Consider the following 19989-nt stretch of genomic DNA (forward strand, 5'->3'; position numbering starts at 1 on the left):
ACCGCAATGGAGAAGGTGGAAAGCTTCAAGTTCCTCGGCGTACACATCACTGATGTTCTGAAATGGTCCACCCACAAAGACAGTGTGGTGAAGGCACAACAGCGCTTCTTCAACCTCAGGAGCCTGAAGAAATTTGGCTTGGCACCTAAAACCCTCAAACGTTTACAGATGCACAATTGAGAGCATCCCGTCGGGCTGTATCAACGCCTGGTAAGGCAACTGCACCGCCCACAACCGCAGGGCTCTCCAGAGGGTGGTGTGCTATGCCCAACGCATCACCGGGGGCAAACTACCTGCCCTCCAGGACACCTACAGCACCCAATGTCACAGGAAGGCCAAAAAGATCTTCAAAGACGTCAACCACCTGAGCCACGGCCTGTTCACCCCGCTATCATCCAGAAGGCGAGGTCAGTACAGGTGCATCAAAGCTGGGACCGATATAAGCCATTCTTCAGTCCATCACTAGCCAGCTCCCACCCAGTTACGCAAGCCTTCACCTTAGAGGCTGCTGCTCTATCTACAGACTTGGAATCACTGGCCCCTTCAATAATGGAACACTTGTCACTTAAATAATGTTTACATACTGCTTTACTCTCTCATATGTATACTGTATTCTATTCTATTTTAGTCAATGCCATTCCGACATTGCTTGATCTAATATTTATGTATTTCTAAATTCCACGATTTAACTTTTAGATGTGTGTATTATTGTGAATCATTTTTAGATACTACTGCACTGTTGGAGCTAGGAGCACAATCATTTTGCTACACCCGCAATAACATCTGCTAAATGTGTATGTGACCAATAAAATTTGATTTGATATTGAAAGCATGGGGTGCTTCCACACAGGAAGTTCCAGACACTTGTAGAATCTATGCCAAGGAGCATAGAAGCTGTTCTGGTGGCTCGTGGTGGCCCAATGCCATATTAAGATGCTTTATGTTGGTTTTTCCTTTATTTTGGCAGTTATGTAGCAGCAGGCTACACAGAAAATGGAACAGCTGGATGAGGGAAATGACTCGCGCAAGGTAATATAACATTGTGTATAAAGTTCGAAATGAACTAAAAGTACACATTTGGGTGTTTTCGGAGCCTTTGTTCCTGCTTTTTTAGGGACTGCATACTACACGAGGATGAGGAAGTGATTTGCCGTTTGTGTTAAGTTTCTCAAAAACATGCAAAATCACAAAAAAGGTGTCTGTACTCTTCAAGAACATGCTATTTACATCAAAAATAGAGATTTGGTTGTAAAAAAGTTAACTTGTCCTTTAAGTAATCTTCTGAGAATCAGGCACTTTCATGAAATTTGTGACGGTTCCTCAGGTGACTTTTAAGTAGTGGATTATTTCTAAAGCATCTGCCACAGAATTTGCACCGATACGGTTTCTCTCCAGAGTGAGTGGTCAGGTGTTGTGTCAGGTTGCCTGGGGTGGCAAAGCAATGTCCACACACAGTGCACTTGAAAGGTCTCTCTCCTGTGTGAACCGCTGTGTGTCTGGTCAGTTCTTCCTTACGCTTGAAGCTTTTGGGACACTGCTTGCAACCATGTGGTTTCTCACCTCTGTGAGTCCACATATGCGTTTCCAGTTGTGTCTTCTGGTCAAAGTCTTGCCCACAGTCCTTACACCGATATGATTTCTCCCCTGTGTGGAACTTCATATGTGCTTTCAAGTATCCATTACAAGTGAAACTTTCTCCACATTCTTTGCACTGAAATGGTTTCTCCCCAGTGTGCAGTCTCATATGCAATTTCATATATCCCTTAGTTTTGAAGCATTTCCCACATTCTTTGCATTGATACTGTTTCTCCCCTGTGTGAGACACCATGTGGGTTCTCAGATTAGCATCACTAGGGAAGCATTTGCCACAAACATTACAAGTACGTGTTGCTTTTATGTGGGTTTGCAGGTGATCTGTCAGACTTGCCATGGACTCAAAGACTTCTTCACACACACCGCACATTTTCGTATGCTTTGTGTGTACATTTTTCACATGGTTAACTAAAGGACCAATGTACACAAATGTACTTCCACACAATTTGCAACAATAAGGAGAAGCATTTGTGATTGCCCTGCCTCCAGCAACGGTATGGAAGCTTAGTTCTTTCTTTGCCCATTTTCTGGATGATTCCAGTGGCTTTGACCCTGACGGTTGTCCCCCACTCTCAACCTCGTTGTCACTTCCGCTGTTTTCACTCTGAGCTGCAGAACAGCCTAGATATCCTTCTGATAGGGACTGAGAGGCACTGGTTGCTTCTGATACTGTGTAGTCCTCTCCATCAGGCTCAGTTTTGATCTCTTTAGGAATGAGGATGCATAACACATCATCCTCTTTGCTTTCGAAAGTGTGGCTTGAGAAATCCATTTGATAGGGCGGATAAGGTGGGTTACTGTCTCTTTCCTCAAAGACAGTGAATATGGAGTCGTTGGTATCAGATTCTAGCTTTTCAAGCTGCTCTTCCTCCTGATTTGTCCCGATTTCCTCTTGTTCATCTTTAATCTGTGTGGATTCTGGGTCCTTCTGCCCCAGATTGGGGCCCCACTTCTGCTCACCGTGCTGCCGCTCAGGGGGTTTCTCCTCTTCAGAGACTGGGAGCGTGAGCTGCTGGGGGTCTAGAAAAAAAAGTGGGGAAAGGGATAAATATGTGATCAATACACATTAGTATTTTATTTATTTACTTTTTACCACTTTTCTCCCCAATTTCGTGATATCCAAATTGGTAGCTACAGTCTTGTCCCATCGCTGCAACTCCCGTACGGATTCAGGAGAGGCGAAGGTCAAGAGCCGTGCTTCCTCCGAAACACGACACTGCCAAGCCGTACAGCTTCTTGACACACTGCATGTGCCCGGCCCGCCACAAGAGTCGCTACTGCGCGATGGGACAAAGACATCCCGGCCAGACGATGCAGGGCCAATTGTGCGCCGCCTCATGGGTCTCCTGGTTGTGGCCGGCTGCGAGACAGCAGGGGATCGAACCCGGTTCTGTAGTGACGCCTCAAGCACTGCAATGCAGTGCCTTAGACTGCTGTGCCACTCAGGAGGCCTGATCAATACATATTTGAACAATTTTTATTTAAATAACATAGGCCTATCCAGTGTTGTAGTACTCAAGTCCAGAACACGATTTTCATGACTCAATTCGGACTTGACCAGTGGTGACTTTGTTGTCAGAAATTCGCTCTCCCTTGCATTATTCAACATGCTAGCTACAACAGCAAATGTCAAATAGCTACTTTATTTGCTGCTAGCCTTACCAATGTGCAAGACAGTAAAAGACAGTTCAATGTCCACGCACCAGCCCGTCTAAATCTGAACCAATCATAGACATCTGTGTTTCACAAGTTGACAGCACAGTACAACAGAGTACAATACAGTAGAGCACAGAGTACAGTAAAGTAGAGTATTGTACAATGTACTCTACTGAATTAAACTCTACTTTACTGTACTCTACTGAACTGTGCTGCTGAAACGTGTGAAACGCATCTGAATGAATCATAGACGTCTAGGCTTTGGTCTGATCCGGACCGACCAAATGTGTACTTGTTTAGGGTGGAGCTCATTAGAATAATACCCCGTTTTCTTCGTTTTTTAAAAACATTTTGGTCATTCAGCAGACGCTCTTATCCAGAGCGACTTAGTCAGTGCATTAAACTAAGGTAGATAAACAACATATCACAGTCATAGCAAGAAAAAAATGTATGTAACTGTTACTAAGAATGTTATTGTAGTTGAAGTGGTCTGTTGGTTTATTCTGTAGGTTGGATTACTTTGAACACTGCAGTCTTCAGTTTGGTCAGTTTTCCTATTTTAAGTGGAATAAAAAAAAAACAATGTTGAATGTGACATAATGCTTTCTTCATTGACATGTATACACCTCATTTTCTAATATTGCTATGGGAACAGCCAAACAAAGGAAGTGATGGATTCGACTTCCGCTTTACTTCCCTAAACTTGCCAGGGTAAATTATTTGAAAAAGAGTCAATTTACAGAGTATTAAAGCCAAGTAAACAAATAAGTATAATTTTACTTCATTCAAGTTCGCTAACGTTAGCTAGACTTACCAGTAGGCTAGTTCTGTTGTGATAATAATGTAAGTTGTGTTGTGTCAGAGTTAAGGCCCGGGCCATCCACCAAGCCAATAACTATAACGATAAACTAACTATAGGCTACATAACTATAAAACGCTGGTAAGCAGCCACACTACACCTGTCAATCAACTGATCAAGGCACCCTACTGCACATTTACTATTAATAAGGTGGTAACAAGACCTTTCATGAGGTCTCTATCGCACAAATACTGGTTCAGACCATTCTGTGATTTCAGGGTGTGTTCCTTGTCATAGTAACAACTGAAAATAATACTTCAATGTTAATGTAGACCTAATGAAAATAATATAGTTACTTGTATTTAAATGTAGCAACAACAAATGCCGTTTAGCCTGTGCATCTTTTACAGCATGCCATTGTGGTTTGCAAGGGATTTCCATTTTGATCATGGTTGTCAATTCCTGTGGGTCTTATTTTTCACTGTGCTTATCTCTGTATGTCCTGTGCAACTATTTGTCATATTTCCAGCAATTAACAAGAGCAAGCATGCTTCTTTCCCCAAATAGGCTATTAGACCTAGTATTAAAAAAAGTCTCTAAATAAATGTCCTGTTGCTTTTGTAGCCTATAGCTTTTCCTGGGATTTCACCAGAAGAGGAATGGCCTTTTGCGGAGAGGCATGTGTAGCCTATAGTCTGTTGCGCATAGGAATAGCTGGAAGAGAGAGACTTGTGATGTGCAGTATGAAGCTAAATATTAGCTAGATATTAGGTATTTATTAGCTAAATATTAGGGTTATAGGCCAAATATTTACCTGACAAAGTGCAAGAAAAATAAATGAACAGATTTTGAAATGACAGCTCTGTAGTCCGTTCCTCCAGGTTGCGCTCTGTGGTCCCCGGGCATGCAAAGCTCCAATATTGATTAGGCCTAGATTTTTAGACAAGGAAATTATTATACCTGGGCTACAACAACAACAGTGCAATGAGGAATTTATTATTGTTATCAAATTAGTCATTATTGTCCATAGGATGTAAACTTCAATGATGTACCATAAAGTATGAAAATGTATGCACTCACTACCTACCGTAAGTCGCTCTGGAAAGAGCATCTGTGAAATGACTCAAATGTAAAAAATAATAATAATAATAATAATGTAGGCTAATTTGAATAACTGCTCACTCAAACCTAGTGTTTTGTTTCATGCTGAAATAACTGCATAGGCCAACAGCCTAGGCCTGATTATGCAACCATTTGGAGCAGTGTGGGTCTATTCCAGTGGAGGCTGCTGAGGGGAGGACGGTTCATAGTAATGGCTGGAATGGAGTCAATGGAATGGTATCAACCACCATATGTTTGATACCATTCCATGGACTCCATTCCAGCCATTATTATGAGCCTTCCTCCACTCAGAAGCCTCCACTGGTCTATTCTCAACAGTTTAGAAGGTCCAGAAAGGTACATTAGCAGGCCACTCATATGGTGTAGGCCGTTCTGATGGTGCCGGAGGGGATGCCTGCTGTTTTACTGGCTCTTAACAAACCATGCTATTTTGTTTGTTTTTTTCACGTTGTTCGTAACTTATTTTGTACACAATGTTGCTGCTACCGTCTCTTATGACCGAAAAGAGCTTCTGGACATCAGAACAGCGATTACTCACCTCAAATTGGACAAAGAGTTTTTCTTTAATGAGTCGGGACGGGAAGGATATACTCCAAACACCCGAACAGGCACACATCCCTGTCATTCGCTTGAGAAACTGATATTTCGAGGAAAGAGATAGCTAATCTGCCTTTTCCCTCCGTACTGCTAGCTAATGTTCAATCACTGGGAAAAAAAATGGGACGAACTGAAAGCACGTATATCCTACCAACAGGACATTAAAAACTGTAATATCCTATGTTTCACCGAGTCGTGGCTGAACGACGACATGAATAACATACAGCTGGCGTGTTATACACTATCGGCAGGATAGAACAGCAGCCTCTGGTAAGACACGGGGGGGCTATGCATATTAGCTGTCTACATACTAGAGGTCGACCGATTATGATTTTTCAATGTCGATACCGATACCGATTATTGGAGGACCAAAAAAGCGGATGCCGATTAAATCGGCCTATTTATTTATTCATTTATTTGTAATAATGACAATTACAACAATACTGAATGAACACTAATTTGTACTTAATATAATACATCAATAAAATCAATTTAGCCTCAAATAAATAATGAAACATGTTCAATTTGGTTTAAATAATGCAAAAACAAAGTGTTGGAGAAGAAAGTAAAAGTGCAATATGTGCCATGTAAAAAAAGCTAACGTTTAAGTTCCTTGCTCAGAACATGAGAACATATGAAAGCTGGTGGTTCCTTTTAACATGAGTCTTCAATATTCCCAGGTAAGAAGTTTTAGATTGTAGTTATTATAGGAATTATAGGACTATTTCTCTATATACCATTTGTATTTGATATACCTTTGACTATTGGATGTTCTTATAGGCACTTTAGTATTGCCAGTGTAACAGTATAGCTTCCGTCCCTCTCCTCGTCCCTACCTGGGCTCGAACCAGGGACACAGACAACAGCCACCCTCGAAGCATCGTTACCCATCGCTCCACAAAAGCCGCGGCCCTTGCAGAGCAAGGGGAACAACTACTTCAAGGTCTCAGAGCGAGTGACGTCACCGATTGAAACGCTATTGGCGCGCACCCCGCTAACTAGCTAGCCATTTCACATCGGTTACACTAGCCTAATCTCGGGAGTTGATAGGCTTCAAGTCATAAACAGCTCAATGCTTGAAGCACAGCGAAGAGCTGCTGGTAAATGCACGAAAGTGCTGTTTGAATGAATGCTTACGAGCCTGCTGCTGCCTACCACCGCTCAGTCAGACTGCTCTATCAAATCATAGACTTAATTATAATAACACACAGAAATATGAGCCTTAGGTCATTAATATGGTCAAATCCGAAAACTATCATTTCGAAAACAAAACGTTTATTCTTTCAGTGAAATACGGAACCGTTCCGTATTTTGTCTAACGGGTGGCATCCCTAAGTCTAAATATTGCTGTTACACTGCACAACCTTCAATGTTATGTCATAATTATGTACAATTCTGGCAAATTAATTACGGTCTTTGTTAGGAAGAAATGGTCTTCACACAGTTCGCAACGAGCCAGGCGGCCCAAACTGCTGCATATACCCTGACACTGCTTGTACGGAACGCAAGAGAAGTGACACAATTTTCCTAGTTAAAATAAATTAATGTTAGCAGGCAATATTAACTAACTATGCAGGTTTAAAAATATATACTTGTGTATTGATTTTAAAGAAAGGCATTGATGTTTATGGTTAGGTACACATTGGTGCAACGACAGTTCTTTTTTCGCGAATGCGCTTGTTAAATCACCACCAGTTTGGTGAAGTAGGCTGTGATTCGATGAGAAATGAACAGGCACCGCATCAATTATATGCAACGCAGGACAAGTTAGATAAACTAGTAATATTATCAACTATGTGTAGTTAACTAGTGATTATGTTAAGATTGATTGTTTTTATAAGATAAGTTTAATGCTAGCTAGCAACTTACCTTGGCTTCTTGCTGCACTCGCGTAACAGGTAGTCAGCCTGCCATGCAGTCTCCTCGTAGAGTGCAATGTAATCGGCCACAATCGGTGTCCAAAAATGCCGATTACCGATTGTTATGACAGCATGAAAATCGACCCTAATTAAATCGGCCATTCCGATTAATCGGTCGACCTCTACTACATACCACAACAGACCGATGCTGGCACTAAAACCACACTCAATGAGCTGTATAAGGCCATAAGCAAACAGGAAAACGCACATCCAGAGGCAGTGCTCCTAGTGGCCGGGGACTTTAATGCAGGGAAACTTAAATCAGTTTTACCTAATTTCTATCAGCATATTAAATGTGCAACCAGAGGGAAAAAAAACTACCTCTGGACCACCATTACTCCACACACAGAGACGAGTACAAAGCTCTCCCTCGCCCTCCATTTGGCAAATCTGACCAGAATTCTATCCTCCTGATTCCTGCCTACAAGCAGAAATTAAAGCAGGAAGCACCAGTGACTCGCTCAATACGAAAGTGGTTAGATGACGAGGATGCTACACTACAGGACTGTTTTGCTAGCACAGACTGCAATATGTTCCGGGATTCCTCCGATGGCATTGAGGAGTCACTGGCTACATCAATAAGTGAATCGATGACGTCGTCCCCACAGAGACTGTATGTACATACCCCAACCAGAAGTCATGGATTACAGGCAACATTCGCACTGAGCTAAAGGGTAGAGCTGCCGCTTTCAAGGACCGGGAGGCTTATAAAAAATCCCGCTATGCCCTCCGACGAACCATCAAACAGGCAAAGCATCAATACAGGACTAAGATCAAATCGTACCACACCGGCTCCGATGCTTGCCAGGTGTGGCAGGGTAACTAAGGTAACCTGCCTAAATGACTATTTATTATTTTATTTAACTAGGCAAGTCAGTTAAGAACAAATTCTTATTTACAATGACGGCCTAAGAACAGTGGGTTACCTATTGTTCACCTAATACCTTTTTTTGCACTATTGGTTAGAGCCTGTAGTAAGCATTTCACTGTAAAGTCTACACCAGTTGTATTCGGCGCAAGTGACAAATAAACTTTGATTTAATCTTGCCTGCCTGATTGGGCAACCATTTGGATAAGTTATGGGGTTTTTCTAGGCAGTTTAGTCTACAAGGTCCAGCACATTAGCAGGACAGTAATATTATGTATTTTGTCATGATGTATCAGCTTACAGAAACATGCTAATGCAGATATTTCTAGTGGCACGCATATTAATTATGATTATGCGCTAGCACAGATGAAGTTGTAGAAATAGTTTCCATGTTTGGCTTCAGTGTTTTAAAAGCGTTAGAAAAAAATGAAGTGGATATAAGTGAATGCATGTACATTTAAAATGTGGCTATAAAAACAATAAGTATTTTCAACATCTGTAAGATACATATTTTCAATGTCTGTAAAATATGTATTTTCAACGTCTTTAAAATATGTGTTTTCAACGTCCGTAAATTACGCATTTTCAACGTCCGTAAATGAAGTCTTTCTCCAGGAAAATAAGTGTTTTCAACATCCGGAAAATACATATTTTCAACTTTCATTCATAACAAAATGTTTACCTATTTCGATGTATGGAAAATACGTATAAAATAAGCATTTTCAACATCATTTTGCTCACTGGGAAGAGACTCGATAATTAAAGGCCCTGGACTTGGTTGATAGGGTCTTGGGATTCGACTCGTTTACTACATTACTGGGCCTATCCATAGTCCTTTGAAACTCATGCAATAAAATTTGTTTTGTTTACAGTTGGATAAATCCCCAAATACTGCTGATTCAAGTTAGCGAATTCAAGTACAACAGAGCAAGCAGTGGGTCTTTATATCAGTAACTAACTACCCGCTTCGTTTGATGTAAATCGAAACAAACCTGTTCTATGCAGTTTGAAATCCAGCAGACGTCGAAGACGTTCGTTCTCCTCCTTTGAACGAGAGATTTCTTCCTGGTATTCTGTTATTGTTCTCTCTACCACCCCGGCTATCTCCACAGCCACCGCTGTTAGCCGTTCAGTAATATACACATTGAACAATGCCAGTTTAGACATTTTGAGAGGTATGAACGTCGAGATTTCTTTGTGTTTTGCTAGCTACTTATTTTTTCACCAGAGTTAGAAAATGTATTCCAGATGATGATAATGGTGCTGCTATTTCCCATAATCCTACGCTGCTTCCGGTTCCAACTTGTGTTTAGGAAGTTGGGTGTTTGACAGCTGATACAGAAAATAGATCACGGGGACGCTTTCAAAGAAACAAATAAATAAAGGATAAATACCCAGTCATCTTTACAAGCCTGTAACCCAATACACTATGTCAAGGCAATCCAACCGAACCACAGATAGCAAAAAGATGGTAAGGAGTCGCGTTCTGCTTAGCATTCGGCTACTCAATTAATGCTAGGTAGTTAGTAAACAAGCTAACGCTTGGTGGCTAATTTAGACGACAAGCTGCCTTTTATTAACCTCCAAAAAACGGTTTATTATGTTGATCTGATAATGCGTGTTTTGATAAGGTAATAAGGACATATTAGCTTAGCTGTAGTGCAATTTAGATATTAAGTGAGAAATCAACGAATGACAAATACAGGAAGCTACCCTGCTAGCTAGTTAGCTAGTATTTCATTAGCTAGCTAGTGAGATGGCAGACACGCTCAGTCACTGCAAGTTAGCTAACTACCAAAATGACAGTAAGTGTTAAAAAAGAGACTATTCAGGCGTAACTACCTTTTGCATTTGCTAAGCATATTAACTATTACCCTGGCATGGATGGCAATTGGCAAGTCATAATATGCCGTATGATATTGGTACTTGTCTTTATGGTAGGTACCTGAACCAAGTCTACATAATTTAGTCAGGCTGGATTAATTTATGGAAGTGCTGCATCTGCAATACAATAAATGATTCACTGTCTTTGAATCAATAAAAGATGTCTGTTGTTTTGAGGTTGTTACACCAGGGGGTGCTGACAGGTACGTTTTTATTTCTCCCTTTCTTTTCATGTCTCTCTTCCTCTCTTGTAGAACGCAGAGCTGTTCACACTGACATACGGGGCCCTGGTAACCCAGCTGTGTAAGGACTATGAGAACGACGAGGAGGTCAACAAACAGCTGGATAAGATGTGAGTCTCTTCTCAATAAACGTTCTGCTCAGTCCTCTCATTTATACATGATCAAGGAAAGGAAACAAGGAGAATAATTGAGGTGTGTGTGTGTGTGTGTGTGTGTGTGTGTGTGAGATGTGCACTGTTTTGCTCTTAACCTGTAAATTCTGCCACTCCTCTGTTTCATTTTCAGTTTATCCTTTACGCTGCAAATGGACAAAGTGGTGCTACCGCTTTCGGCCTCTGATGTTTCCCATCAACCTACACCACACTGGCAAATTCTCCATCCCTCTAAAACTTGTCACCAGTAGACTAGTGATTTAATGTGTGTGTGAGATGTAACAGGTGGTCCGTAACCAGGGCAGTAATCACCTTTCACACATCCATGTTAGGAGTCTTCTTCGCTTTCTAAACGTCTCCTGGAATTCACTGGCTCCATCCCCTCCTCTTTTGAGGAACAGAATTTGAAAGGGGGGAAGGGAGGGTGTACCCATTGTGAATAATTTGGTGCTGTCTAGTAAAGGTCTATGCTGGCTTAGAAACCTTGAAGGTGTAGTTAACTTTTCCAAAGTAATAAAATGGCAAAGGAATCTTTTAAGTCTGAGAGGCTGAGAGATGGGGCTTGTGTGATATGGCCTGTGAAGGTATTCTGCTCTTGGCTTAACTAATATACCAACTCTAGCATGGTCTGCCCCAAATATGGTTAATTCAGGTGAGGATCTCATCTGACTCCTTTAGGGTCCAGATGCTTCTCTATTGCTCTCTATATTTCCCCCCCCCCCTTTCTTTCAGCTCTGTGTTGAGGTCTGACTAAGCCAGTGTACATGTCTGAAATCTTTACAGGAGATGTGGAATTTCTGCTCTGAAGTGGTCACTTTAATAATGTTTACATATTTTTGCTTTACTCATCTCATGTGTGTGTATATACTGTATTTTTGTTTATTCCACTCTGACATTGCTCATCCTAATATTTATATATTCCTTAATTCCATTCTTTTACCTTTAGGTTGTGTGAATTGTTAAATATTACTGCACTGTTGGAGCTAGAAACAAACATTTCGCTTCACCCGCAATAACATCTGCTAAACATGTGAATGTGACAAATAAAATTTGATTTGTCTAGCATTTAGCACTCATTCTCCTTTACTCACTCTTTTCCCACTCTTTTGTTTTTTTTCCAGGGGATACAATATCGGAGTGCGTCTCATCGAGGACTTCTTGGCACGCTCCAGCGTTGGGAGGTGTCAGGATTTCCGAGAAACGGCCGATGTCATTGCTAAGGTAGTTGGCTCGGGGACGTCCCCATCGGAGCGTGTCCTTGGAACGCTCCCAGAAAGGAGAGAGGAGAGGGGGAAGAGTGAGATGAAGAGAGAAAGGACAGGGAGAGAAAGAAAGAGGGGGACAAGGAAGAAGAGCGTGAGAGATTGAGATCTGGGAGAGGGAGAGAGCTGGTAAAAAGAGGGAGGGAGAGAAAGAGGTTGACTGAGTTAGAGAGTGAGAGTCAGTGTCTGGAATTTGTACTCCAACCTGCAGTAGTCTGCATAGTTTCTTAGCTTTCATAGCTCCTCTCTACTGCTTTTCATTTCTCTGCACTCACACAGGTAGGGAAGCATCCCAGCTATTTCACCGCAAAGCCAACTAGCCTCAGCCCCGTGTGTGTGTGTGAGCTCATGTTCCCCACTGCTTCTTGTCTTTGTTATACAGTAGTCTGGGCCGCACGGTCAACCTACACCTAGGGTGAAACACAACCCTTCGGCCAAATATATTAGTTCACACTGAAGGGATGACACCACACACACATACACATACACACACGCTTGTGCCTTTGACTATGTGGTCAGACAGTAGTCTGCTGTACGTTACATTGGTAAACTGTTGAACAGCAGGCCCGATACCAAACCACTGCAGACTTTGTTAAGCACAAAACCACTTCTCCTATCTTGTGGTTGAAATGAAATTAACCATATAGAGCACTCTGTCTGTTCTAACAGTTCTGCTAAGTCGTTTTACAGGTGTAATCTTGCATTGTAGGCCTATGGTTCAGTTATATGGAAGGCAGTAGTATGGAATATTGGTCTAGATGATGATCTGTAAGCCGAGATAATCAGCAACCTAGCTATCAGTGACCAGACATGTTCATGGAGACACTCAGCAACTTAGCATTCTGGGCCCAGTTTCCCGATAGCAATGCAACTTAGGCATAGAAGGGTTTTAACAATGCATCGTTCCTACCATGGCCGAAGATCCAAAATACTGACCACGGATCAGCTCGTAGAGAGATACAGCTTATGGCTGCAAATATTGAGGCGGCTTATTCTAATGATTATGTAGCCTATAGTCATCTCGGTTTTCATTTGAATCATCTTTTTATCCTTCGCTTGTTCAATATCAAAGACATTGGCAACTTTGTATTTGTAGTCAACTTCGTTACGAAGTTATCGGCGGTCACAGAGAAACAGATAAACAGCTTGATTCTATGTTTAGCAGAGATCTTCTGTGTATAAAGTGGTGTGGAAGGGCAATAAAAGCATCTAACAATGCACTTAGCTGTTCTACGAGTGGTCTGAGGCAGTCGCTAAATAAAGTGTTTTCAAGTGCAACTTTACTAACGATCGTTTTGATGTAACGATGCTCCCACAAAGGTTCTAACGAGGAACTTAACCTTAAGATTATTTTGGGACACCAGTCCCTGGATGACGGAGCTAGAGACCAGTTGAAAATGTTCCCAGTTAATTCAGATTTCAGCGACGCGACTGCACAACAGCTTGCTAGCAAGCGTTGATATTGGCTAACAACTAGTGACTTGATCGCTGATTATCTTGACAAGGGGGAGTTCCTGGTAAGGAAAGATTTTACACACCCTGGCCTGTTCAACACTCTCTCAATATAAAACATGATAATGTCTAAGTGTCGGCATTCAGTGATTAATCTTGTATGAGAGTGATGGTCTCTGTTCCATTATGAATACAGTACATGTAACACCATTGTAACAGTAACATTAACAGCATCGTGTGATTGTATGTGTATTCCAACAGGTGGCGTTTAAGATGTACCTGGGCATCACCCCCAGTGTGACCAACTGGAGCCCGGCGGGAGACGAGTTCTCCCTCATCCTGGAGAGTAACCCCCTAGTGGACTTTGTAGAGCTGCCTGACAACCACAGTTCCTTGGTCTACTCCAACCTGCTGTGTGGGGTGCTCCGAGGAGCTTTGGAGATGGTAAGGAGGGAGGGAGGGAGGGTGTGTGTGTGTGTGTATGGTGTGTACGCCAACCTGCTGTGTGGGGTGCACCGAGGAGCTTTGGAGATGGTAAGGAGGGAGGGTGTGTGTGTGTGTGTGTGTGTGTGTGTGTGTGTGTATGGTGTGTACTCCAACCTGCTGTGTGGGGTGCTCCGAGGAGCTTTGGAGATGGTAAGGAGGGAGGGTGTGTGTGTGTGTGTGTGTGTACTCCAACCTGCTGTGTGGGGTGCTCCGAGGAGCTCTGGAGATGGTAAGGAGGGAGGGTGTGTGTGTGTGTATGGTGTGTACTCCAACCTGCTGTGTGGGGTGCTCCGAGAAGCTCTGGAGATAGTAAAGATAGAGCGAGCTTCTTTAGGCTTTTTCACACTATTGAGACAAGCCGAGCCTAACAAAGCTGCACTGTGCTGGTCTGGTTACGTATTCACCATAGTTGTTAGAACCGTGCTGAATAGGACCATGTGAAATTAAAATATCAGAGCATGGTAGTGTGAAAATTTAATTTGTGTGATTTATGTTATGTTCATGTCTCATGAGAATAGTTCTCTATTTACCCTTTCATTTCTAATATCTCCTCTCTCTCCCTAAGGTGCAGATGGCAGTGGATGTGAATTTTTCTAATATCTCCTCTCTCTTCCCCCTATAAGGTGCAGATGGCAGTGGATGTGAAGTTTTCTAATATCTCCTCTCCTCCTATAATGTGCAGATGGCAGTGGATGTGAAGTTTTCTAATATCTCCTCTCTCTTCCCCCTATAAGGTGCAGATGGCAGTGGATGTGAATTTTTCTAATATCTCCTCTCTCTTCCCCCTATAAGGTGCAGATGGCAGTGGATGTGAAGGTTTCTAATATCTCCTCTCCTCCTATAATGTGCAGATGGCAGTGGATGTGAAGTTTTCTAATATCTCCTCTCTCTTCCCCCTATAAGGTGCAGATGGCAGTGGATGTGAAGTTTTCTAATATCTCCTCTCTCTTCCCCCTATAAGGTGCAGATGGCAGTGGATGTGAAGTTTTCTCAGGACACTCTGAGAGGAGACAATGTCACAGAGATCCGCATGAAGTTCATCAAGAGAATGGAAGAGAACCTACCGGCTGGGGATGAGTGAGAGAAACACACAGTGAGAGAGAGAAACCTCCACCTCTCCTCTTGCTCTCCAATCCATCCTGAATCTGATGTCACTCAGGGGGGTACGGAGAGAGGGAGGGAGAGAGAGAGAGAGGGAGGGAGAGAAAGAGGTATTGGGTAACCCTTCACTGAGAGACTAAAAGAATGGAGACAAGGAAATTAAGTCCTTGGGCGTGTCTCAAATGTATTCTATCTTCCTCTCCTTGTCTCCTTCCCTTCATCTGCACTGGTGTAAAGATAATGGATGGATAGATGGGAGTTAAACTAAGGGAAGGAGAGGACTTGGCCTTTGAGATGCACCGTTTGGTTTATGGAAGGACTTCTGCTGAACTATGATCCTTGACCTTTAATGTCTGCTCATATGACCCCTGACCTTTCCCCTTTAATCTCTGCTCCTGGGATGAGGAACTCCTTGGCCACTTCATCACATATGTTAATTTCTGAGAAAAAGGTTGTCCCTTAGATATTGTCTAGTGAAAGTAGTCAGGAAAAGCTCCTGGCCTGTTACAAATGGAAATGTTTTTGATTTTAAATTCTGTTAATTTAATCAATTTCGCATCAATTTATATCACTGAATGGAATGGGATGGTTTCACTACCAAGTGATGTAATGGTTTCACTACCAAGTCAATTGTGTTGTACACGGTGGACCAGATTTTGACATGTTAAGTTTTGTTTTGACATTTAGTCTTTTTTTAAAAATATAAGATCATTGAGGTTCTGTTAATGTCTGTGTATAAGATCTTTATTTGTTGTGTCATCTAAGCATTAAGTAAATAAAAAAGATACAGCCACATGTATGGCAATGTTCATTTAAGTAGGCTGATACGTCAATCTGTTGAGTTTATTAATGACATATTACAGCTAAAGCTGGTAGAAAACACATGTTGGATGTGTGCGTGTGTCCATGAGGGTACATAGTAGGACCTGTGTTCCATGTTAACCTGGTGCAGGTCTCTTCACCCACGTAATGAAGTGTCACACCCTTCCCCAGTGCACTGAGGCAGTTATTCCTCTGGAGCTGCTTAGTCCAGTCAAACAACAATTACACAGACCTAAAGGCTCAGATGTTAGTTCAGGCTTCATGGAAACAGTCAGGATGTGTGTGTGTCTGACAGCCATGTTTTAGGAACAGCCACTTTATAACGGCTGTCTGGAACAGGGGTGTGTGTGTGAGTGAGTGGGTGGGGTGTTTGGACTGGGCTAGCAGGACAAGTTGTCATTAAAGACCAGAGGTCCATTCTGCCCGTAACTGACATCATCCAGGAGTCACCAACACAATCGCTTGTTGAGGCAAACCGCTCACCTCGTCAATCACAGCAGAGCACACAGGGCTGGCTATACACACACACACACACACACACACACACACACAAACATATTGTTCTGTGGTGTTCCTACAGACAGTAACCACCAGAGGTCGCTGTGGGCATTGCATTCCCCAACACTCTGACACTCCAAAAACATTTCCCTCTGCAGGTCACTCTCATTTTAAGAGTATGATGAAGTTTCCCCTTAGACACTGATCTAAGATCAATTTCTGTTAACCTCTTTAATGGTAAAGCTTATGATTCGGGGTGGGTTAGATGATCCTAGATCTTTGCCAAAAGGCAGCTTTTACCTATAGCTTTGATTCAGGTATTTTTGTTATTGAACGATAGGGATGAGGTTTGAATATGTAGGTTGCTCTGCACATAATGAGTATTAAATGTATGATAACAGTAAAACAACTTCCCCACAGACAGAAAGACCGATACTTATTCTACAATATTCCAAAATACTGTAGATAGTTCAAAATAGGTTTGATACAATCAATGTGTGCTTTCCAACCTCCAGGGAAGGGGCAGTCCTTCATTACTAACTAAATAAATCCTATATCCACTCTCCCGCCTGGAATCGGAGACGTTAGAGAGGATAAACAGTGGAAAGTGGACACACTGTGAGGACTGTCAGTGTGAAGTAAGCCCCTCGTCCTCTAAAGAGCTCTTGCTCCAGTTTACACCCACATATATATACATTTTGTAGGTCTATAATGTGTATATTGGATGGCGAGCAGGGAGGAAATGGTTTTGTGCAGACGTTCCATGTAAATCATTTGGCAGAATTAGAGCCGTGTACCAGGGGGATTTACAGCTGGGATACTGTGGACTGTTGCTGTGAGAAAACCTGTATCACTCTTCCACATGCTCCCAGGAATTTAGGAGCGTGTGTGTGTGTGTACACACACACACACACACACACACACACACACACACACACACACACACACACACACACACACACACACACACACACACACACACACACACACACACACACACACACACACACACACAAGCGCTCACATGCAAGACACAGGAGCGTGTGCACAGACATGCACTCAGGACACAGGAGCGCACACACTTCTGTCCTCACTCTCTGACCCGAGCAACAATCGGATGTGTTACATCACTTTATCTTTGGTCGTTAGGGTCTGTGAAGCTCAGGGTAAGAGCTGTGTATCTGAGATAAGAGTATTCCCCCCCCCCTGTCTCTCTGTCTGTATGTCTTATGCTTGTTAAACAGCACAGAGAAACACATGCAGGAGCGAGAGAGCCTCCCCATCATTCATATCCCACACACACAATTTGTTCACGTGTTACACACTTAATTCTTCACGTAGCTCACTATATTTTTTCAATAAACTTTACTAGGACAGCCCTGGACAAACAAGTAGAAAATGTTGCAGACCTGAGACGATGCACCCCGATCTGCTTTCAACTGGCTAAACACTTCCATAGGGTCTTTATGGGAAACACATGGAGAACAACATGCTGTGACAGAAAAGGCCTAGCTAGCACATGGATGTCCCTGTGCTGGCCTATATTATTGAATATCCCATCCTTCCTCCACCACCTCTCTACCCCTCCATTCTGTCTATCACGCCTTGTCTATCCCACCCTGTCTATCCCGCCCTGTCTATCCCGCCCTGTCTATCCCAGCCTGTCTATTCATCCTGTCTATCCCGCCCTGTCTATCCCGCCCTGTCTATCACGCCCTGTCTATCCCACCCTGTCTATCCCGTCCTCTCTATCCCGCCCTGTCTATCCCGCCCTGTCTATCCCGCCCTGTCTATCCCAGCCTGTCTATTCATCCTGTCTATCCCGCCCTGTCTATCCCGCCCTGTCTATCACGCCCTGTCTATCCCACCCTGTCTATCCCGTCCTCTCTATCCCGCCCTGTCTATCCCGCCCTGTCTATCCCGCCCTGTCTATCCCGTCCTGTCTATCCCAGCCTGTCTATTCATCCTGTCTATCCCGCCCTGTCTATCCCGCCCTGTCTATCACGCCCTGTCTATCCCACCCTGTCTATCCCGTCCTCTCTATCCCGCCCTGTCTATCCCGCCCTGTCTATCCCGCCCTGTCTATCCCGTCCTGTCTATCCCAGCCTGTCTATTCATCCTGTCTATCCCGCCCTGTCTATCCCGCCCTGTCTATCACGCCCTGTCTATCCCACCCTGTCTATCCCGTCCTCTCTATCCCGCCCTGTCTATCCCGCCCTGTCTATCCCGCCCTGTCTATCCCGTCCTGTCTATCCCAGCCTGTCTATTCATCCTGTCTATCCCGTCCTGTCTATCCCAGCCTGTCTATTCATCCTGTCTATCCCGCCCTGTCTATCACGCCCTGTCTATCACGCCCTGTCTATCCCACCCTGTCTATCCCACCCTGTCTATCCCGCCCTGTCTATCCCGCCCTGTCTATCCCACCCTGTCTATCCCGCCCTGTCTATCCCGCCCTGTCTATCCCGCCCTGTCTATTCCGTCCTGTCTATCCGTCTAGAGATGGAGAAACATTATTTTAAAAGATCCCAGCTTTGGGAATATCGGAACACTGGGAATATCAGAGAAGCTCTGGGAACGCTGCAGATGCTTGCATGACGAAAAGTGTTCTCTCATTCTCTCAAGTGAGGTAGGCTTGAAGCATCCCTGGCTTTCCTGACTTTTCCGGAGCGTGTCTTGTGTCTGGACAGTGGAGAGAGGTGGGAGATGACAAGTGTATGGACATTATTCCGGAAGACGCTCTGTGTGTTTCAGGGAAGGAGAGGATGCACTAAGACAGGGAACAGCTTGTTTCCGTAAGGAATCCCAGACCCGGAATTTCAGACAGTTGGCAGGGAAGTGGAGGGAAGAGGCATGTCTGATGTCATCGTCTGAGTTGACTGTTAGAGTACATAGGCAGAGACCGACTGTCCAAATAGCAGTTCAGGCAAATGACAGATGGCCTTGGCCATCTTTAGGCCAGTAGGCCGGTCTAAATTGGGGGTTTTCCACACAATTATCGTTATTTGGCTAATAACTGGGCCTCAAGGAAACAAATGGGCCAGTGTGTTAGAAATGCCCAGGCCGATTTCTGGTCCCTGTCTGTCCCTGTACATTGGGGACATGATTTAAAAGAAGAATCGCCCCCTCTACATGGCTTTCTTTGTACACCAACTTCCTGCAGAGCTTTGCTAATAAACAGTGAGAGAGTTGCTCATCTCAACCACATGGTACAGAATTCACACCTTTATTTCTGTGAGAAATAAATCATTGCTGAGACTGTTTTCCAGTTTTCTTTGTCATATTTACTTATTAATATGTTATGAACAAGCGTTGCTTATATGTACGCCTGTAGCTATGTTCTAAAAACCACAGAAATCTACACAGTTCCACCTGCAAGGCATTTTGGGAGATGAATCATCATCTTACTGTGGTGACTAAGGGTACGACCAGTCGGCTAGAGAGAGATTTTGTGTCTAAAAATGACCAATTGAGCCAATGGTTGGGAGACATTTGTTGACGGAGATGATTGTCCAGCAAAAAACACCAAATATGCTGAC

General features: G+C 43.3%; 2 protein-coding genes across 3 annotated transcripts; one reads left to right on the plus strand and one right to left on the minus strand.

Annotated features, from left to right (window-relative positions):
* Positions 1–947: 947 nt before the first annotated feature.
* Positions 948–9824, minus strand: LOC115173923 (zinc finger protein OZF). Its single transcript, XM_029732438.1, has 2 exons — positions 9547–9824; positions 948–2613 (listed from the first exon to the last, which is right to left on the minus strand). Exons 1-2 carry the CDS (start codon positions 9719–9721, stop codon positions 1289–1291), a joined length of 1500 nt encoding a protein of 499 aa, XP_029588298.1. The 5' UTR covers positions 9722–9824; the 3' UTR covers positions 948–1288.
* An 11-nt stretch (positions 9825–9835) lies between these two features.
* Positions 9836–15929, plus strand: LOC115173924 (trafficking protein particle complex subunit 3). Of its 2 annotated transcripts, none has more exons than XM_029732440.1 (5): positions 9836–10025; positions 10693–10790; positions 11954–12053; positions 13808–13990; positions 14656–14935. In XM_029732440.1, exons 1-5 carry the CDS (start codon positions 9984–9986, stop codon positions 14728–14730), a joined length of 498 nt encoding a protein of 165 aa, XP_029588300.1. In that variant the 5' UTR covers positions 9836–9983; the 3' UTR covers positions 14731–14935. The 2 variants fall into 2 exon arrangements, with proteins under 2 accessions (XP_029588300.1, XP_029588299.1); XM_029732439.1 differs by lacking the exon at positions 14656–14935 and adding an exon at positions 14994–15929 and having other exon boundaries at positions 9838–10025.
* The last annotated feature ends 4060 nt before the right edge of the window (positions 15930–19989 follow it).

Source organism: Salmo trutta, chromosome 34 (genome assembly GCF_901001165.1).
Source record: "Salmo trutta chromosome 34, fSalTru1.1, whole genome shotgun sequence".
Taxonomy (NCBI): domain Eukaryota; kingdom Metazoa; phylum Chordata; class Actinopteri; order Salmoniformes; family Salmonidae; genus Salmo; species Salmo trutta.